Source organism: Peromyscus maniculatus, chromosome 12, assembly GCF_049852395.1.
Source record: "Peromyscus maniculatus bairdii isolate BWxNUB_F1_BW_parent chromosome 12, HU_Pman_BW_mat_3.1, whole genome shotgun sequence".
NCBI classification, from domain to species: Eukaryota; Metazoa; Chordata; class Mammalia; order Rodentia; family Cricetidae; genus Peromyscus; species Peromyscus maniculatus.
Genome location: NC_134863.1, coordinates 4004823 through 4023173, shown reverse-complemented (window position 1 = coordinate 4023173; position 18351 = coordinate 4004823). Strand labels below are relative to the sequence as shown.

Below are 18351 nucleotides of genomic sequence, written 5' to 3'. Positions count from 1 at the left end.
GGCACTTAAATCGACTATCTTTTTAAATAGTAAAATGAGAATAAGCATGGTGATAAACTGCATAATTCAATCAACATTAATCTTCTCATATAGTTGTTCCATTGTCAGACTGCCTAAAATTTCAAAAACCCAATTTTCTTCCAATGTACACAGAAAACCCATTTTTTTTTTTAAAAATGTGGAAAAAATTTGTCGTTTAAATAGTTTCCTTTATGACTTACCAAATCTGCGTAGAACAGTAGAAATCCGAGCGAATTTCAAAAGAGCCACCTAGTGTCCTAGGTGTGAATCCAGAGAGAGAGAGAGAGACAGAAACAGAGAGACAGAGAGAAAGCAAGAGAGAAAGCAAAAGCGAAAGTGAAAGTGAAAGTGAAAGCGAAGGGGTAGCCGGCTAAAGCTTAAAGCCAGCCACTTGTTCCCTCTTGAGCCGAGTCAAGGCTTGGCTTTACAGGCAGGGGCCCTGTTTAGCAGGGCAGGCCTGAGCTGTTTGTAGCACTGGCTTTAAGCAAGCAGCTCACAGTCCGGCCTGAGGCCAAGCAGACCTTGGGCAGGGGCTAGGGAGCTGGCTGCTCCGGCTAGGGAGCCGGTGCTCGGGCTAGGGAGCCGGCCCCAAGCAGTTTTTAATGGATTCTTGTCACGTTGGGCGCCAGATGTAGATGTAACCAATCGTCTTATTAAAATAAGAAATACAGAGCCAATGTAAAAGAAAGCCGAGAGGTCAGAGCTCAGAGATAAAATCTTACCTCCTGCAGTGCTCCTAGCTTCCCCGAGAGAGAGAGACTTCCTGTTTGTCTGTGTTTAAATAGTCTTTCTGTTCTGCCTTCTCATTGGTTATAAACCCAACCACATGACTGCCTCATCACTGCCTGTAAGTACCGCCCTCCAGGTCTTAAAGGCGTATGTCTCCAATATTGGCTGTATCCCTGAACACACAGAAATCTACCTAGCTCTTCTAACCATCACGCTCTTGCTATGGCTCTAATAGCTCTGACCCCAGGGCAACTTTATTTATTAACATAAAATTAAAATTACATTTCAATACAAATAAAATATCACCATAGCTTTCTCTTTGCCTTTTGGTTAATTTGGCTAGGGGTTTGTCTATCTTGTTTTTCAAAGAACCAACCCTTGGTTTCATTGATTTTTTTTTTTTTTGTATTGTTCTCTTGGTTTCTATTTCATTGATTTCAGCTCTCAATTTGATTATTTCTTGGCGTCTCTTTCTCCTGGGTGAGTTTGTTTCTTTTTGTTTTAGAGCTTTCAGTTGTGCTGTTAAGTCATTGGTATAAGATTTCTCCATCTTCTTTATGTGTGCATTTAGAGCTATGTATTTTCCTCTTAGCACTGCTTTCATAGTGTCCCATAAGTTTGGGTATGTTGTTCTTTCTTTTTCATTGAATTCTTGGAAATCTTTAATTTCTTTCTTTATTTCTTCCTTACCCATTGGTGTTTCAGGTGGGCATTATTCAGTTTCCATGAGATTGTAGGCTTTCTATAATTTTTGTTGTTGTTAAGACATGGTGGTCCAATAAGATATAGGAGGTTATTCAATTTTTTTGTATCTGTTGAGATTTGTTTTGTGACCAAGCATGTGGTCAATTTTTGAGAAGGTTCCATGGGGTGCTGAGAAGAAGGTCTATTCTTTTGTGTTAGAGTAGAAAGTTCTGTAGATATCTATTAAGTCCATTTGAGTCATAACATCTGTTAGGTCCTTTATTTCTTTGTTAAGTTTCAGTCTGGTAGATCTGTCTTTTGGTGAGAGTGGTGTGTTAAAATCTCCCACTACTAATGTGTGGGGTTTGATGTGCGATTTAAGCTATAGTAATGTTTCTTTTATGAATGTGGGTGCCTTTGTATTAGGGACATAAATGTTCAGAATCAAGACTTCATCTTGGTGGATTTTTCCTGTGATAAATAGGTAATGTCCTTCACGATTTCTTTCAATTGATTTTAGTTTGAAGTCTATTTTATTAGATACTAGGATAGCTACACCAGCTTGCTTCTTAGGTCCATTTGCTTGGAAAGCCTTTTCCCAGCCCTTTACTCTGAGGTAGTGTCTGTCTTTGAAGTTAAGGTGTGTTTCTTGTATGCAGCAGAAGGATGGATCCTGTTTTCTTATCCATTCTGTTAGTCTGTGTCTTTTTATAGGTGAGCCTCCCTATCTTTATGACAGGGGGTTATTCTGTACTTTAGAGGCATCTGTGGAAGTTTCTTACCTTTGTACAGAAACTGGGATGCTTGTGTTCCTAAGAGATGCTCCTTGAGAAAGGTATTCCTAGATCAAAGACCTGTCCAGTCTTCTAAGCATTCATGTACATTTCAAAGAAAAGAGGAATTATGTACAGTTTCAGATTTAATCTGTTCATTAATTAATTTAGAGACAGGGTCTCTTTATGTAGTCCTATCTGTCCTGGAGCTCACTATGTAGACCAGGCTCAAAGTGTTGATGGCTAGATAAATTGATGATGATTTTTCTCCCCCAGTAGTGTGCTAGCATCTTCCAGCACTGTGAAAGCTTTTAGGTTGGTGCCAGTTGGATTTCTCCGTGTTCTACAACTCACTTATGTGTGTTTTCGGCAGTAGGGTCTTTGTGTGTGTGTGCGTGCGTGCGCGCGCGCGCGCAGTAGGGTCTTAACATCAAGTTCTGGAAGGTAACCAAGAAAAATGGCTGTAGCCTATAATTCTTTGAGAGTTCTATGGAACCCCAAAGACCAACAACTCCAACGGAGGGAGCCCATTCCTGGTACTGAGCTTTTTATTTGATAGTTTTTGGTGTCTGGGAGAGACATTGTCCTGTTGTAAGAGGACATTTAAACTCTTAGTGTGTGCACATTTGTGTGTGCGTGTGTGTATTTTAGGAAGCTTCTGTATTAATGTTCCCATATGACTCTCACTCTCTCTCTCTTTCTCTTTTTCTTTTTTCAAGACAGGGTTTCTCTGTATAGCTGTGACTGTCCTGGAACTGACTCTGTAGACCAGGCTGGTCTCAACTCAGAGATTTGCCTGCTTCTGCCTCCCGAGTGCTGTGATCAAAGGTGTGCACCACCATTGCCCAGCTTCCATATGACTTTTTCAAAGCTCTTTGGTGTTATTATCCCTCCTCATACCCTTTCCACTACTTCCCATCCCTACCCTACTTTATACCACAGCCTGCTTTCCATTTCCTCTCCTTTGAAAGCCCACCCTCACCACCCTTACTAGTTACTGATCTAGTATGGGTACTCCAATTTTAACACATATGTGTAAAGATTCAAAGGATAGATATAGCATCGACATATGAAGGAGAACATGGCGACATTTGTCTTTCTCATTCTGAGTTACCACAGAATGATTATTTCCAACTCCATCCATTTACCTGCAATTCATAATTTATTTTTTCTTAATGGCGGAATAATATCCAGACTGTTTTAATTTCCTAGTTATTATGAATACAGTGTATGAACAAGTACCTCTGTAGTAGGATGTAATAGTCTAGATCTTAGAATAGACCTATTTTCTGGCTTTTTGAAGAGCCTCCACACTGATTACCACAGTGGCTGGGTTTTGTTTTTTTTTTCTTTCTATTTCTGATGAATTGTGACCAAAAGCAATTTATGGAGGGGAAAAGTTTATTTGGCTTACACTTCTGTGTCTCAGTCCAACATTGAGGGAAATGAGTCAAACACAGGAACTGTGGAAGGATGCTGCCTGCTGCTGGCTCTCAGGAGCCGTGGAAGGATGCTGCCTGCTGCCTGCTGGCTCTCAGGAGCCGTGGAAGGATGCTGCCTGCTGCTGGCTCTCGGGAGCCGTGGAAGGATGCTGCCTGCTGCTGGCTCTCAGGCTCACGTTCAGCTCCTCTTCTTTGTTTGTGTTTTGAGACAGGGTTTCTCTGTGTAGCTTTGCGCCTTTTCCTGGAACTCACTTTGTAGCCCAGGCTGGCCTTGAACTCACAGAGATCCACCTGGCTCTGCCTCCTGATTGCTGAGATTAAAGGTGTGCGCCACCACCGCCCGGCCACAATTCTTATACCACCCAAAACCACCTGCCCTGGGTGTCAACGCTCACAGTGAGCTGGGCCCTCCCACATCAATAAACAATCAAGGAATGCCCCTCAGACTTGCCTACAAGACATTCTAATATCCAATAGAGACATTCTCACAGGTGAAGTTCTTCCTACCAGATGATTCTGGGTTTTGTCTAGTTGAAAACACTAGCCAGCACAGGTTTCGAAAAACCAAAAAGAAAAAAAAAAAGCATCTTGAACATTTAAACAGTATTTATCAAACATTTGTAATTTTTCTTTTGAGAACTCTTTAATTCATTGTTCCAATTTTTAATTGGGTAATTTATTTTCTTGATGTTTAATATTTTTTTTTTTTTAGTTCTTTGTATATTTTAGATACTAACCCTCTATCAGATGCATACCAGTATTACTGTTATGTGGACTTCTGCAGGATGGATTTTTCTGAATGTGGCCTTCTGTTTGTGGAGGCTATGTGTCTGCTTGTTAATCTGTGTGTGTGTGTGTGTGTGTGTGTGTGTGTGTGTGTGTGTGTGTGTGTGTGTGTGCTCACCATGTGCACACAGAACCTGAGGAGGTCAGAGGAGGCATCAGATCCCCTGGAACTGGTACTACAGACTATATAGCTCAAATGTTAAAAGGTCTTTTAATAAAAAATATGGAGCCAGATATTGAGGTAAATGCTGAAAGATCAGAGAGACAAAGGAGCAAGCCACTGCCACATCTCACCTCACCAAGTCCACGAATCCTCTGACTGAAATCCTCTGAGTCCTCACCTGAAAGGCTCCAGCCAAAAAACCCTTAGTTCCTGTCTCCTCACGGCTTATATACATTTCTCTGCCCAGCCATGTCACTTCCTTCTTAGTGTTGGGATTAAAGGCATGTGACTCCCAAGTACTGGGATTAAAGGTGTGTGCCACCACTGCCTGGCTCTGTTTCTCTCCTAGACTGAGTCAATCTCATATAGTCCAGGGTGGCTTTGAACTCACGGAGATCCAGGTGGCACAGAGATCCAGACAGATCTCTGCCTCCCAAGTGCTAGGATTAAAGATGTGTGCCACCTCTGTCTGACCTCTATGTTTAATCTAGTAGTTTGTTCTGCCCTCTGATCTTCAGGCAAATTTTATTAGGGTGCACAATATATCACCATATTTCCCCTTTTTTGTCTAAAATAATAAAAGAAAGTTATAACTAATATAAGAAAAACTATACGCCAGGCGTGGTGGCGCACGCCTTTAATCCCAGCACTCGGGAGGCAGAGCCAGGCAGATCTCTGTGAGTTCGAGGCCAGCCTGGGCTACCAAGTGAGCTCCAGGAAAGGCACAAAGCTACACAGAGAAACCCTGTCTCGAAAAAACCAAAAAAAAAAAAAAAGAAAAAAGAAAAACTATATACAATAAGTACAAATAATAGATATAGCCAAGAATTACATTAACAGTCAGATGGTGGTGGCGTATGCCTTTAATCCCAGCACTCGGGAGGCGGAAGCAGGCGGATCTCTGTGAATTGAGGCCAGCCTGGGCTACAGAGTGAGTTCCAGGAAAGCCAGAACTGTTTCACAGAGAAACCCTGTCTCAAAAAAAAAAAAAAAAAAAAAAAAAAAAGAAAGGAAGAAAGAAAGAAAGAAGGAAAGAAAAAGAAAGAAAAGAATTACATTAACAATGTCCAGTGCATAAACATTTGACAGATTCAGAGAAAATACTCCATTATTTATCCTATTTTAGTGAGTCCAAAATGTTGTACCTAACTCACTTTCTATTCTAACTTATATTACCAACCAAAAACTATCTTTTGATGTCTTTCAAACTTATACACTTTACACTTATACACTTTAATGAGTTTCTTTTCTAAATTTCTTAACAAGGAAAACTATAACTATAACTATCTAATCTTCAACTCCCTTAGAGACCTGAGAAGGAAATAATATTACCTGAGTAAACAGGAAGTGCAAACAAACGACTTCCAAAAAATGTGAGAAATGACAGAAACAGCTGGCTGCCTGGACAGTCATCTAAGATTTCTTTGCAATGTTGGGGCATCCGTCTTCAGCCTGCAGGCCTAGCATATCTGACAGACTCATCTGTGAAGCAGGATTTTCTGAAGGGCTGTCATACTTTGTCTTGGCAAGGATCAGCAGTCCTTTCTTTTGTGTCCTGCTTGTCCATTTGGACAGCATACTGTCAGCAGTCAGGACAAGGGCATTTTCTTGCCCAGTGGCTATCTTGCCACAAAGAAAGTAAACTCCATGTGCAGTCTCTTTGATGCCCATCATCTTCTCTGAAATAGATTGGTGCTGCCAGGAGCAGATGTGTCTCATTTTCATTTAAAAAAAATCTGTTATTAAAATATCTTAAATACCATATTCTGCAGATCTCTGAAGGGTTTGAAGATGACCTATCTATCTAAAATATATCAATGTTTGACCTTGAAAACATACCTAACCTGACTACGAGTTTGATTGTAATAGGTGACTAACTACTAAACTGAATTTCTTTATTATCCTAAATAGTTGGTAATAATAACTTTCCAGGATTAGCAATTTGAACTGTATAGGTATAATACCTTGAACAAGATTACAAGTATATGTACAGTATTTTCTAACAAAATCAATCTCAAATTTGTATCAATAAACAAAATTTGTATACAATATACAAAAATCCAACCCAATGTAAAATATTTAAAACTAGTAGTTGCTTTTTAAAAGTAGATTCAATAATCTACCTTTTTAATCTTATCATGTCCATATGATCCTTTTTTCTTTTCAGAATAGGTTCAATAATCTACCCTTTTATCCTGCTATTTTTATATCTTTTTTAGTAGATTCAGTAATCTACCTTTTTGCCTTATCATATCCATAGTCTCTTTTCTTTTCAGAGTGGGTACAATAATGTATGTTTTTATCCTATCATTTCTATATAATACCTTTCTGTATTAACAGACAGTTCTGAGCCACCACATGGGCACTGAGAAACCTAATTCAGGTCCTCTGCAAGAGCAATAAGTGTTCTTTACTACTGAGCTATTTCTCCAGCCTTGTGTTTTGTTAAAGACTTATTTTTATTATTTTTAAGTTTCTGTATGTATGTGTATAGGTATGTGCAGGTGTCTGTAAAAGCCAGAGGAGTTGGATCCCCTGGAACCAGAGTTACAGGCAGACTCAGGTCCTCTAATAGAGCAGTATGTGCTCTTAACTGCCAAGCCGTCCCTTCAGCCCTTTGTGTTTTGTTTTTAAATCTTATTTTCTAGGTCCAGAAGCTGCTTTGCATGTGCCCAGTAGATTTCCATGGAATCTTCCAACTAGATGAAAGACGGCGAGATGCAGTGATTGCACTGGGCATTTTTCTCATTGAATCTGATCTTCAGGTGAGTCTTTACTAAGTTTATAATTCTTTAGTGTGAAGCGGGTGTAATGAGAATCTGCCTTGGTGTTGTGTCCATTTCCCTAGTGGTATAGTCCTAGGAGTGTAGTTCCAACCTAATCAAGACAGTAAGAGGAGGAGTGGGACAGGGTAAACCGGACAGTGGCGTGGAGCACCTAGGAACTTACCGAATTGTTTGTTCTTTTAGTTTGAGGCAGAATCTCTCTCCATAGCCTGGTGGTCCTGGGATTAACTGTGTAGCCCAGGCTGCCTCAAACTCACAGAGATCTGCCTGCCTCTGCCTCTCAGTACTGAGATTCTTTAAAAATGTATTGTAAAATAAATAATAAAGGTTTTGAATTTTTTTTAAATTTCGGAGTGTAAGTAAGATAAAATTCTTTTGAGATATAATTGCATATTTTACAAAGTAGGCTTGCTTTTTAGTAGCAGGTAAAATGTTCATCAGTCATACAGTTTGTCATATGAGACCATTTTTATCAAAACTGAATAGAAATAAAATTTGAGTACATACTAGTAGTATTTTGATAGGGATTAAAACCCAGCCTTCTTGCTACAATGCAAAATTGTGTACTGTTGTTTCACTTGTTTTAATAATTGCCAGTGCTAATTGAAGCAAATTAATTTTTAATTAATTAATTTAATTAATTAAAATTTGAATTCTAAGTTTAATTCTGTTAGGAAAATAACATTATGTATTTGAATATTTATCTAAAACCATTAGCCTGTACTTCCTAGAAATTATATTCCAATAAGCACTATTTATTATTTATTTTGTTTTATGAAACATAGTCTTCTGGCTTAGTTTGTTAGTACAGACTTGCCTAGAACTAGCTATGTAGACTAGGCTGGCCTTGAACATGGTAGGGTCCTCCTGCCTATTTCTCCACTGCTGAGATTTCAGGCATGCTCATGCACCCTTTTATATTTTTCTGTTGGAAGGCCTTGCTGGCTGGTCGAGGTTGCAGTCTCTCATGGCCTGGCAGCTTTTCCCAAAAGTTCAGCAACATGGAAACTCCCTCCCTCCTCAGCAAAACTTCCTGCCTCTCTACCTGCCCTTATCTGGAGAATGTCCCTGGGCCAAGAGGAATGGCCTTATCTGAAAGCTGTTTCTAAGCCAGATGCCTGATTTATCTTTAACTTGACCCTTGGCACAGATTCCTGCTAGAAGAATGTGCTAGGACCCTACTGCCACATGCGGAGCCTTGTGACAGGAGCATGCTACTTAATGCAAATTAGGGTTTGTCCCCAAGCTCCCCAATCCTTTATATTCTGGAACAAAGTTAAGCTGATTCCCTGAAGTCTATCTTCCAGAGGTCTGTCTCTGTTGTACCCACAGCCATCCTGATCCTGTCCCTGATTCTGCTCCCTCCACCCTTGTGGGCCAGTGCAGCCAACGGTCCTGAGGAGGAAGCAGAGCCACATTTTTCACAGTATTTGTCCCCAAACGCTGGGCACATGCTAGGCAAGCATTGTACCATTCACCTGCACCCTCAGTCATTCTAGTTTTCTGTTTGCCATAAGTATAAAATGAGTTATAGAGAGCAGAAAGAATTTCTAAACTGCTGCTATTTAAATATGTATTACTTTAAAATACCTTTGACATATGTGTTGCTTGTAAATCCCAAACATACACCTGACTTTTCTAAGACCGGAAGGAAGAAATAAATACAAACTACCTTTCATGCAAATTGGGTTCCACATAAGGATTGATCAGGGGTCAGATGGCACATGACAACTTAGCTGAACCGCTGGTTCCACCTTTGGAGTTTTGGATACAGAGGGAACCCAGCGTGCTTTAATAGACCCAGAGAAGACCGAGGGGTCATGTCTTTATCGTGGTTCACTTCCTGTTTGTATTGCATGACTCCGTCCAGGATGCATTGGCTGCCTTCATGTCTCTCCTGAGCTATCATTGCAACAGTTGTGTCCAGAATAGTGGAGGTGGTTTATTTACTATGTACTAAAGCCTCTACGTTTTGTAGGGAGGAGCCTAGGCTCTTCTTCAGAAGGCAATACAGTGCAGCCCTTTGGAGTTTTAGAATCCTAGACAGTTTAGAATCCTAGCCACTGTCTTTTATCATTTACAGATGTTTTCCTTTGTTCTTATAAATCTTCATTTAGACCCAACTTAGAATGATCACTGTCTCTATTTCATTGGGCATCAAATGGAGAGGCTTGAAAGCTGAGTACCGCTCTAGGGTGGTGGTTCACATCTGTAATCGCAGCACTTGGGAGGTAGAGGCAAGGGAATCTCTCTTAGTTCAAGCATAGCCTGGTCTACATAGCAATCCAGGCTATCCAGTACTACACAGTGATACCTGTCCTTAAAGATAGATAGATAGATAGATAGGTAGGTAGATGATAGACAGACAGACAGATAGATAGGTAGGTAGATGATAGATAGATAGATAGATAGATAGATAGATAGATAGATAGATAGATAGATAGATAGAATAAAAGAAATGAAAGAAGTTTCTTTCATTGAAGTCCGATGCTCAGCTTTCAAGACTAAAAGGGAAAATAAGCACAGAATTTAACAGGAGGAGAAGGAAAACAAGGAATAAGAAGTGAAGACTATCGAGTCCAGAAGTTTGTGCTGTGTCACTTTGATCCCAAGAACCTCAGTTTAGGATCCATGGGTGGCTTTGGGCGATCTGTACCCCTGCCATTGGAGGCAGCTAAGTGCTTGCTTGTGAATACCTTCTGGGGAGGGACTTCTAGAGGCCTTTCCCTCAGAGAAGTCCACTAGGCTGCACATTACACACAGGAGGGTGTGTCTGTGTCCTGTGGAACACTGTGACATCTTCTGGACTGGGATGTATAGACATAGGGAGGGTGGTACCATGGGGACTTCTGCTTTATGCTGTCCCTGAAGAGTCTGAGCTTCTTAGATGTAGGTAGCTTAGTCTATGTGAAAAGCCTACTAGTCACTTACTAAATAAAATTTTTTGTTTGTTTTTTAGCACAAAGACTGTGTTGTTCCTTATCTTCTTCGACTTCTCAGAGGTCTTCCAAAAGTGTATTGGGTTGAAGAAAGCACAGCTCGGAAAGGCAGAGGTAATTTCATGTTTATCCTGAATGCAGAAAAGAAAAGAAAAAGAAACAAAAAAATAAGCAAACGTGGAAATTAGGCTGCTTCTGGCTGGTCCCACTAGGTGTGGAACAACTTCAGTGCCTGGAGCAGCGTGACTGACTGACTCACTGCTCTCCAGAACCCATGGTGAAGGGGAAGGAAGGATGCTCAGCCTACAGCTTTCCACTGCACTCTGCTGGAAATGAGTCAGTTCTTTTGAGACTTTCCGAAACTTCCATTCTGTGTGTCATGGGTTACAGTTAGGTCATCCGCATTGTCCATCCCCAAACCAACCATTTTGCCCTTGGGCTTATACAAATTCATTCCTAGAGAAAGGTCAGTTCTCCACATGCTGCTGCTGCTATCCAAAGGGTGAATGGACTTTGGGAACATAACTGTAATTGTTTACTAGAAATAGTTTTATTGAGTTTGTTGCTGTTAAGTTTCAGTTAAACTCCTACTTTAAAACATTATGCCGGGCATAATGGTGCACACCTTTAATTCCAGCAGAGGCAGGCAGATCTTTGAGTTTGAGACCAGCCTGGTCTACAGAGCTAGTTCTAGGACAACCAGAGGTACAGTGAGAAATCTTGTCTCAAAAAAAGAAAGAGGGGGTGCTGGGGATGTCTTTCTGTATGTTGTGAATGTGTTGGTCTGATTGATAAATAAAATGCTGATTGGCCAGTAGCCAGGCAGGAAGTATAGTACAGGCGGGATAAGCAGAGAGGAGAAATCTGGGAAGTGGAAAGCTGAGTCAGGAGACGCTGCCAGCCGCCTCCATGAGAAGCAAGATGTAAAGTACCGGTAAGCCACAAGCCACGTGGCAACTTACAGATGAATAGAAATGGGTTAATTTAAGATTATATATATATATATGCCTGCCACGGCCATACAGTTTATAAGAAATATAAGTCTGTGTGTTTACTTGGGTCTGAGTGGCTGCGGGCCCAAGTGGGACTGGAGATATCTCCAGCAATGGGGGAAGGGGGCTGTAGAGATGGCTCAGAGGTTAAGAGCACTGGCTACTCTTCCAGAGGTCCTGAGTTCAATTCCAAGCAACACATGGTGGCTCCCAACCATTTATAATGAGATCTGGCGCCCTCTGGCATGCAGGTGTACATGCAGGCAGAACACTGTATACATAATAAATAAAACAAAAAGAGGAAAGAAAGAAATGGAATGAATTCATATGCATTTCTTTTTTAACTGGATTTTAAATGTTGAGGGCTAGGAGGTATCAGAGGGAGTCACAGCCTTTGTCCCACATGTCCCTGCTTCCCGATTTACCTGCTCGCCTTCCTTCTTTGTGAAATAGTCCTGTAGACCCACCGCGCACCAAGTTTGTGTTCCCTGCAACACTGATGTGTGTGTGTATTGATGCCCTGAAACTCCCAAGTCTGCTTGGAACACCTCCAGCATTTTAGGATTCCTGATCCATAAAACTGTTTTCTTTGGAATCTAGCTCTGTAGTGCTTTATATAAAACCTTTGGATGTATCATGGTGAGTTGGTATCTGTAATGAAGACTTCTTTTCTCAATAGGTGATGCTGCCCTAGCTTGTTAAGGGGGCTCACTCTGCTCAAGCCAATTAATTTGCTGCTGTCACAAACATCCCACCTGTGCCTGTACACCTCCTGATCCGTGGATTTCAGCCCTTTTGGTTACCCACCATGCCTAGAGCTGACTCCTTAAATTATGAGTGTTTCCACAATTCAAAGGGCCATAATTAACAGAAGTCTATATCTACAACTGTTACCTAATAACTGAAGCCATTGGTGTTTCCTCCCCCCCCAACAGGGTTTCTCTGTGTAGCTTTGGCACCTTTCCTGGAACTCACTCTGTAGTTCGAACTGGGATTAAAGGCGTGCACCACCACCTCCAGGCTTGGTGTTCTTTTTTAAAGTTTTTTTGTTTTTAATTATCTATGTATGACTGTGTCTGTGTGGGAATGTAAATGGAGTGCAGTGCCCTCAGAGTCCACAAGAGGGTGTCAGGTCTCCTGGAGCGGTTGTGAGCCTGGTGGATGCTTAGCTACAAACTTGGGTCCTCAGCTAAGGCAGGCTGCGCTCTTACCGCTGAGTCATCTCCTCCTCCCCTGAGTTCCTCAGGTAGCTGCTCTAATGTGCACACATATGCATATAATTTAGGGCTAATAAATAAAACTTCTAAACAAAAATCACATATATATATATAAAAGATTCATGTTAGAATGAAAGTTTTGACATATTTGAAATAATGTTAAAAATATATAAATTTATAGAATTTGTGTGTGAACTGGGGACTGAACCCAGGGCCTCATGCATGCTTAAATATGTGCTCCACCACTGTGTGTGTGTGTGTGTGTGTGTCTGTGTGTGTCTGTGTGTGTGTGTGTGTTGATAGGCGGGCTCTCACCATCCTGAAACTCAACAAGTAGACCAGGCTGGCTGGCTAGCAAGCCCTAGGGATCCTTGTGTCCCTTGCCTCTGCCTAGCTGGCACGGAGACTGCAAGTGTGTGCCGCCATGCCTGACTTTTCATGTGGTTGCTAGGGATCAAACTTAGGTCCTCATGCTTGGCACGGTACTTAGTGACCCATGTCCCAAGCTGTTCCCCTTCCCCTTTTTTTTGAAAGGCAGTAGAACTTAGGCTGCTAAATCTAGAGTAGTGGTTCCCAAAGTGGGCGGTCTAAATTGTAATAAACGCCAAAGTGATTTTGATGCACACACAAGTTTCAGAGCTACCTGAGTGGCATTTTAAAATTTGAATAATCTTCTGCCATATACTGTATACTGCCATATACTAAGAATATCCATGAAAATTGGGTACTTTTTTGGGGGGGGGGTTATTTTTGTTTTTTGAGACAGGGTTTCTCTGTGTAGCAGCCCTGCTGTCCTGGAACTCACTCTTATAGACCAAGCTGGCCTCCAATGCAGATATCTGCCTGCTCTGCCCCCTTGTACTGGAAGTAAAAGTGTGTGCCACCACTGCCTGACTTAGAAAAAGTGGGTACTGATGTCTGTGATTCAGTGTTAGGATTGATCACATGATTCATGACCATCATGCTTGGAGCAGCAGTGGCAGTTCTAACATTGAAGGTACACTCAACAGAAAGGCTGCATACGGGTAGCTTTTGGTGCGTTAGATGAGGTACTCTTTCTACCTTAGTTGCTGTGAAGAATTCCCCTGCTGTTAGGCTGTTTGAGAAGGACTTAAAAGTCCAGGCCTGGGGTGCGTGGTTCAGTAGTCCAGAGTGCAGTCCCCAGCTCTGAAACTCTGCTGCCATCTCCAGCACAACATGCACGCATGCTGTGTCTGTCTGTCTCACACGCACGCATGCTCTGTCTGTCTCACATGCACGCATGCTCTGTCTGTCTCACATGCACACATGCTCTATCTGTCTGTCTCACATGCACGCATGCTCTGTCTGTCTGTCTCATTCTGGTAAAATGATATGAACATGTATTTGACGGTTAGTGTTCACATGCTGTTGCTTATACTCCATTTAGATCTACTTCTTGGGTTGAAGATATAGCTCACTTGTTAGAATGCTTTCCTCCAGTGTGCTTGAGGCCCTGGGTTTGGTCTCCAGCACCACATAAATGAGGCATGGAACTAAGAATCCATTACCAGTAATCCCATTACCAAATTTGTAATCCCAATACTTAGGAGGTAGAGGTAGGAAGATCTTAAGTTCAAGGTTGGGCCAGGGAGGTGGCCACACAGCCCGATGTCCTGAGTTCAGACGGTAGAATCAGTGTGAAAGCTGGATTTGGTCAGTCGGGTCCCAGAGATCTCAGCACTTGTACAGCAAGGCAGAAGCTGGAGACGGGATCCTGTGAAGCTTGCAGGCCAGCTCAGCTGGAATACACAGCACAACATGATAGAAAAGAACGTAAGCAAGCTGAAAGGTAAAGACCCCCACCTGAGATCATCTCCCAACCTCCACACAGATGCCGTGGCACATGCAGCCTCACACACACCACAAAACACAAGAGTTCAAGGTCATGTTCAGTTACCATGAGTTCAGTCCCTGGGACCCACATGACAGAAGGAAAGAGCTGACTGCACTTGTCCCCTGACCTCCACACACATGCTGTCACTCACTTATGTGTGTGTGTATGTTTCTCTTATACACCATACACAGACAAAGTAAGTGTAATTAAAAACAACTAAAAATTAACCAGGCAATGGTGGCACATGCCTTTAATCCCAGCACTTGGGAGGCAGAGGCAGAGGCAGGCAGATCTCTGTGAGTTTGAGGCCAGCCTGGTCTACAGAGTGAGTTTTAGGACAGCCAGAGCTACACAGAGAAACCCTGTCTTGAAAAACCAAAAAACAAACAAACAAAAACCCACAACTGAAAATTCATGCAGAAGTCTGTGATGATGGATAGGAGAGAAGCTCGGCAGACCAAGCCTTGCCTACTTTTAGCTCTTTTTTGTTGTGTGTTTGTTTTGGAGTTTGGGTCTCATGTGTCCCCACCAGGCCTCAAATTCCCTGTGTGGTGAGAATAACTTTGAGCTTCTGATTTTCTTGTCTGCTGCCTGAATGTTGATGTTCCAGGCTTGAGCCGCCACCTCTGCTTTCTTACCTCACTGAAGCGGGTCCTTTGACAGGCTGTGTGAGGATGGAGCACGCTGAGCCAGGTGTCCGGGTTTGACCTGTCCGGGCCTTGTGTCTTCCAGGTAACCTCCCAGTTGCGGAGAGCTTTAGCTTCTGTCTGGTCACTTTGCTGTCTGATGTGGCTTACAGGGACCCCTCCCTGAGGGATGAGGTAAGTTTCTGATGACTGTGGTGCTTGGATGATAATTGACAAGAACCCCAGAGCTGGGCGGCGGTGGTGGCACACGCCTTTAATCCCAGCACTTGGGAGGCAGAGCCAGGCGGATCTCTGTGAGTTTGAGGCCAGCCTGAAAGAAGAAAGAGAGAGAGAGAGAGAGAGAGAGAGAGAGAGAGAGAGAGAGAGAGAGAGAGAGAGAGAGAAAGAGGGTGTGAAGCATGATTGGGTTGTGTTGATTTTATTTGGTACTATTTGTGTGTGCTGTTACACACGTGTATATATACATGCAGAGGCCAGAGGAGGATGTCAGGTATTTCCCTCTTGAGCTCTTCAAGAATGGACTTGGATATGCTAATAGGCACCACAGGTAGCCATATGTCCCTTCTTCCAGTGGTAAAGGAAATGACTCCTTTTGGAAGATGGGAACCAATTTCACCAGTTCTTGAGAAATGCTAGCTTTTATCTAACCTCCAGAAATCTTCCTATAGTCCAATTTATGCTCATTTCTGGATATTTGGACTGGCTGAGACCTAACACTACCCAGACTTCTGCTTGAATGAATTAGCAAACTCATTAAGCTCTTTAGTAGTAGTAGTATAGCTCACTTCTTTGTGGACTATATTTTATCTCCCCTCAAGGAGCACGCTTAGCCTTTATTCTGGTTAGAGGTCTAGAGGCAACTGTAGGTGGGCCCTGAGGGACATCAGTGTTGCCTTGCCTTGTCTGGCATTTCCTTCAGAGAAAGTCACTGCTGGTTTAGCAGACATTGAAGGATTAATTTCCTCAGTCAAAGGTGGAAAAGGCAATATTTCAGGGGTTGGGGGTGGGAGTATATCTGCTGAGGGTGGAGAGACTTCTTCCTCGGGTGAGATAAACCCTTGAGAGTCTGAGGGCTCAAGTTCTCAGTTTCAATAGGGTTCTCCTATACATCTCCATTCCAAGATACAGGGTCCCATTCTCTTCTAGTCAATGCCCTTATTTTAACTTCCAGCACCTTCTGAGGCTGGGACTTTAATTTAGTTGTAATTATGCCAACCTTATCATGAGGGCTTCAGTGTGATTTTCCATAGAGCAGTTTGAGCTCTGTGGTCAGAAGATTCTCTTCCAGGGCATGCTTAGAAACCTTTATACTGTTAAATGCACAGCTGGAGCTGGTCAGTTTTATCACTGCATTCATTGTTGTCCTTCACTATTCTGAGATGCTAGAAGTTGGTTAATTTTACCTCAAAGCTTCTTTTCCTTTGCTAATTTATCCAGAGATGCTAGAAGCAACCAGTTGGTTTCAGTTTCCTTATTTTCCCACAAACTGTCCAAAGTTTTATATACAGAATCACCAAGTCCATTGCCTCTCACAATTGGTGAATCAGGATAATCAGATGCATTTGTCTCCTTCAGTTTGTAATATAATTCACATCATAGGCTTTCAATACTCCAAGCTTCTAGGAAAGACTTCAGTAACTATAGGTGGCAGCAAATTGGAATGCCTATTCCAGATGCTTAAGAAATCCATCCTTATACTTCTGTTGTTCTAGAACCACTCCTGGTACCAAAGTCTGTATTAGGGTTCTCTAAAATGGTGGTTCTGGACCTGTGGGTTATGACCCCCTTGGGTGTAGAATGACCTTTCACAGGGGTCACCTAAGACCATGAGGAAACACAGATATTTATATTACTATTCATAACAGTAAGATTACAGTTATGAAGTAGCAATAAAGATAATTTTATGATCGGGTCACCACAACATGAGGAACTTATTAAAGGGTCGCAGCATTAGGAAGGTTGAGAACTGTTGGGAAATAATATTTTAAGGTGTGTTACTTTTGTTTATGTTGCGCTTGTTTAACTCTGTGAAGCTGTGTTACTGTGCCTGCCTAAAACACCTGATGGTCTAATAAAGAGCTAAACGTCCAATAATGAGGCAGGCGAGAAAAATAGGCAGGGCTGGCAGGCAGAGATGATAATAGAGGAGAAATCTGGGAGGAGGAAGGAGGAAGAAGAAAGCGAGAGAAGGAGGAGGACGCAAGGAGCCAGCCACCCAGCTCCAGAGTAAGAAATAATGAAAACTATACAAAACTAGTGAAAGGTAAAAGCCCAAAGGCAAAAGCTAGATGGGATAATTAAGTTAGGTAAAGCGGGCAAGAAACAAGCCAAGCTAAGGCCTTTGTAATAAAGAATAAGCCTTCATATACATGATTTATTTGGGAGCTGGGTGGTGGACCCCCCAAAGAGCAAAAACAACAGAGACCCACTGGTCTAAAGGAGCAGAACTGATAGAATGAATAGATATATAATGGGCATCTATTAGAGTGGCCTTCAGGCTGTGGTCCAGCTAGTCCATCAGTGGCTGTTTGCCAACAGAAGGGCCACGAATCTCAAAGAAGTAGGTTCTAATGCCATGAAGGAATGGACTTGCCAGGGAGGGAGGGAGGGCAGCGGGCAAAGAGCAAGAGCTTCCTTCTTCCTTGTCCTTTATATAGGCTGCCCGCAGAAGGTGTGGCCCAGATCCAAGGTGGATCGTACTATTTCAGATGGTTTAATTATGAATAATCCCTCACAGGTGTATCCAGCTGCTTGGATTTTAGTTAATTCTAACTGTAGTCGAGTTGACAGCAAGAATAGCCATCCCCGTAGTGTTTTGTTTGTTTGTTTGGTTGGTTGGTTGGCTTTGTCGTTATTGTTTTATTTTGTTTTAAGCAGGGTCTCTCTAGGTTGCTCTGGCTGGTCTGGTTCTCACTATGTAGACTGGACTGGGCTGGAATTCACAGGTAACTGTCAGCCTCTTTCCTGGTTGCTGGAATTAAAGGTATTAAACAATAAGGCCTTATCTATTAATAATGTTTGCCAAAATAATGTGATCAACAATGGAATTAGAAAAAGTACAGATTGAGTGTCTCTAGTAAAGAATCCAAAATCTAAAGCCATGTGGTAGTGGTGCACACCTTTAATCCCAGCACTCAGGAGACAGAGGCAGGTGATCTCTGAGTTGGAGGCCACCATGGTCTACAGATCAAGTTCCAGGACAGCCAGGGATACACAGAGAAACCCTGTCCCGAAACAAACAAACAAAAACAATAAGTAAGCAAACAACACAAAACAAAGAATACATAATCTGAAATTTTGATCAATAATGTCACTCT

The 18351-nt window shown here is 42.2% G+C and overlaps 1 protein-coding gene across 4 annotated transcripts in view; it reads left to right on the top strand.

Moving 5' to 3' along the window:
- Pi4ka (phosphatidylinositol 4-kinase alpha) overlaps positions 1-18351 on the top strand; it is a 150882-nt gene that overhangs the window by 24674 nt on the left and 107857 nt on the right. For all 4 annotated transcript variants that reach the window (XM_042258975.2, XM_076548411.1, XM_076548410.1 and 1 more), the window contains exons 2-4: positions 7247-7363; positions 10344-10437; positions 15120-15208. In XM_042258975.2, coding sequence (XP_042114909.1) covers positions 7247-7363; positions 10344-10437; positions 15120-15208 — 300 coding nt within the window. The remainder of the gene's footprint in view (positions 1-7246; positions 7364-10343; positions 10438-15119; positions 15209-18351) is intronic.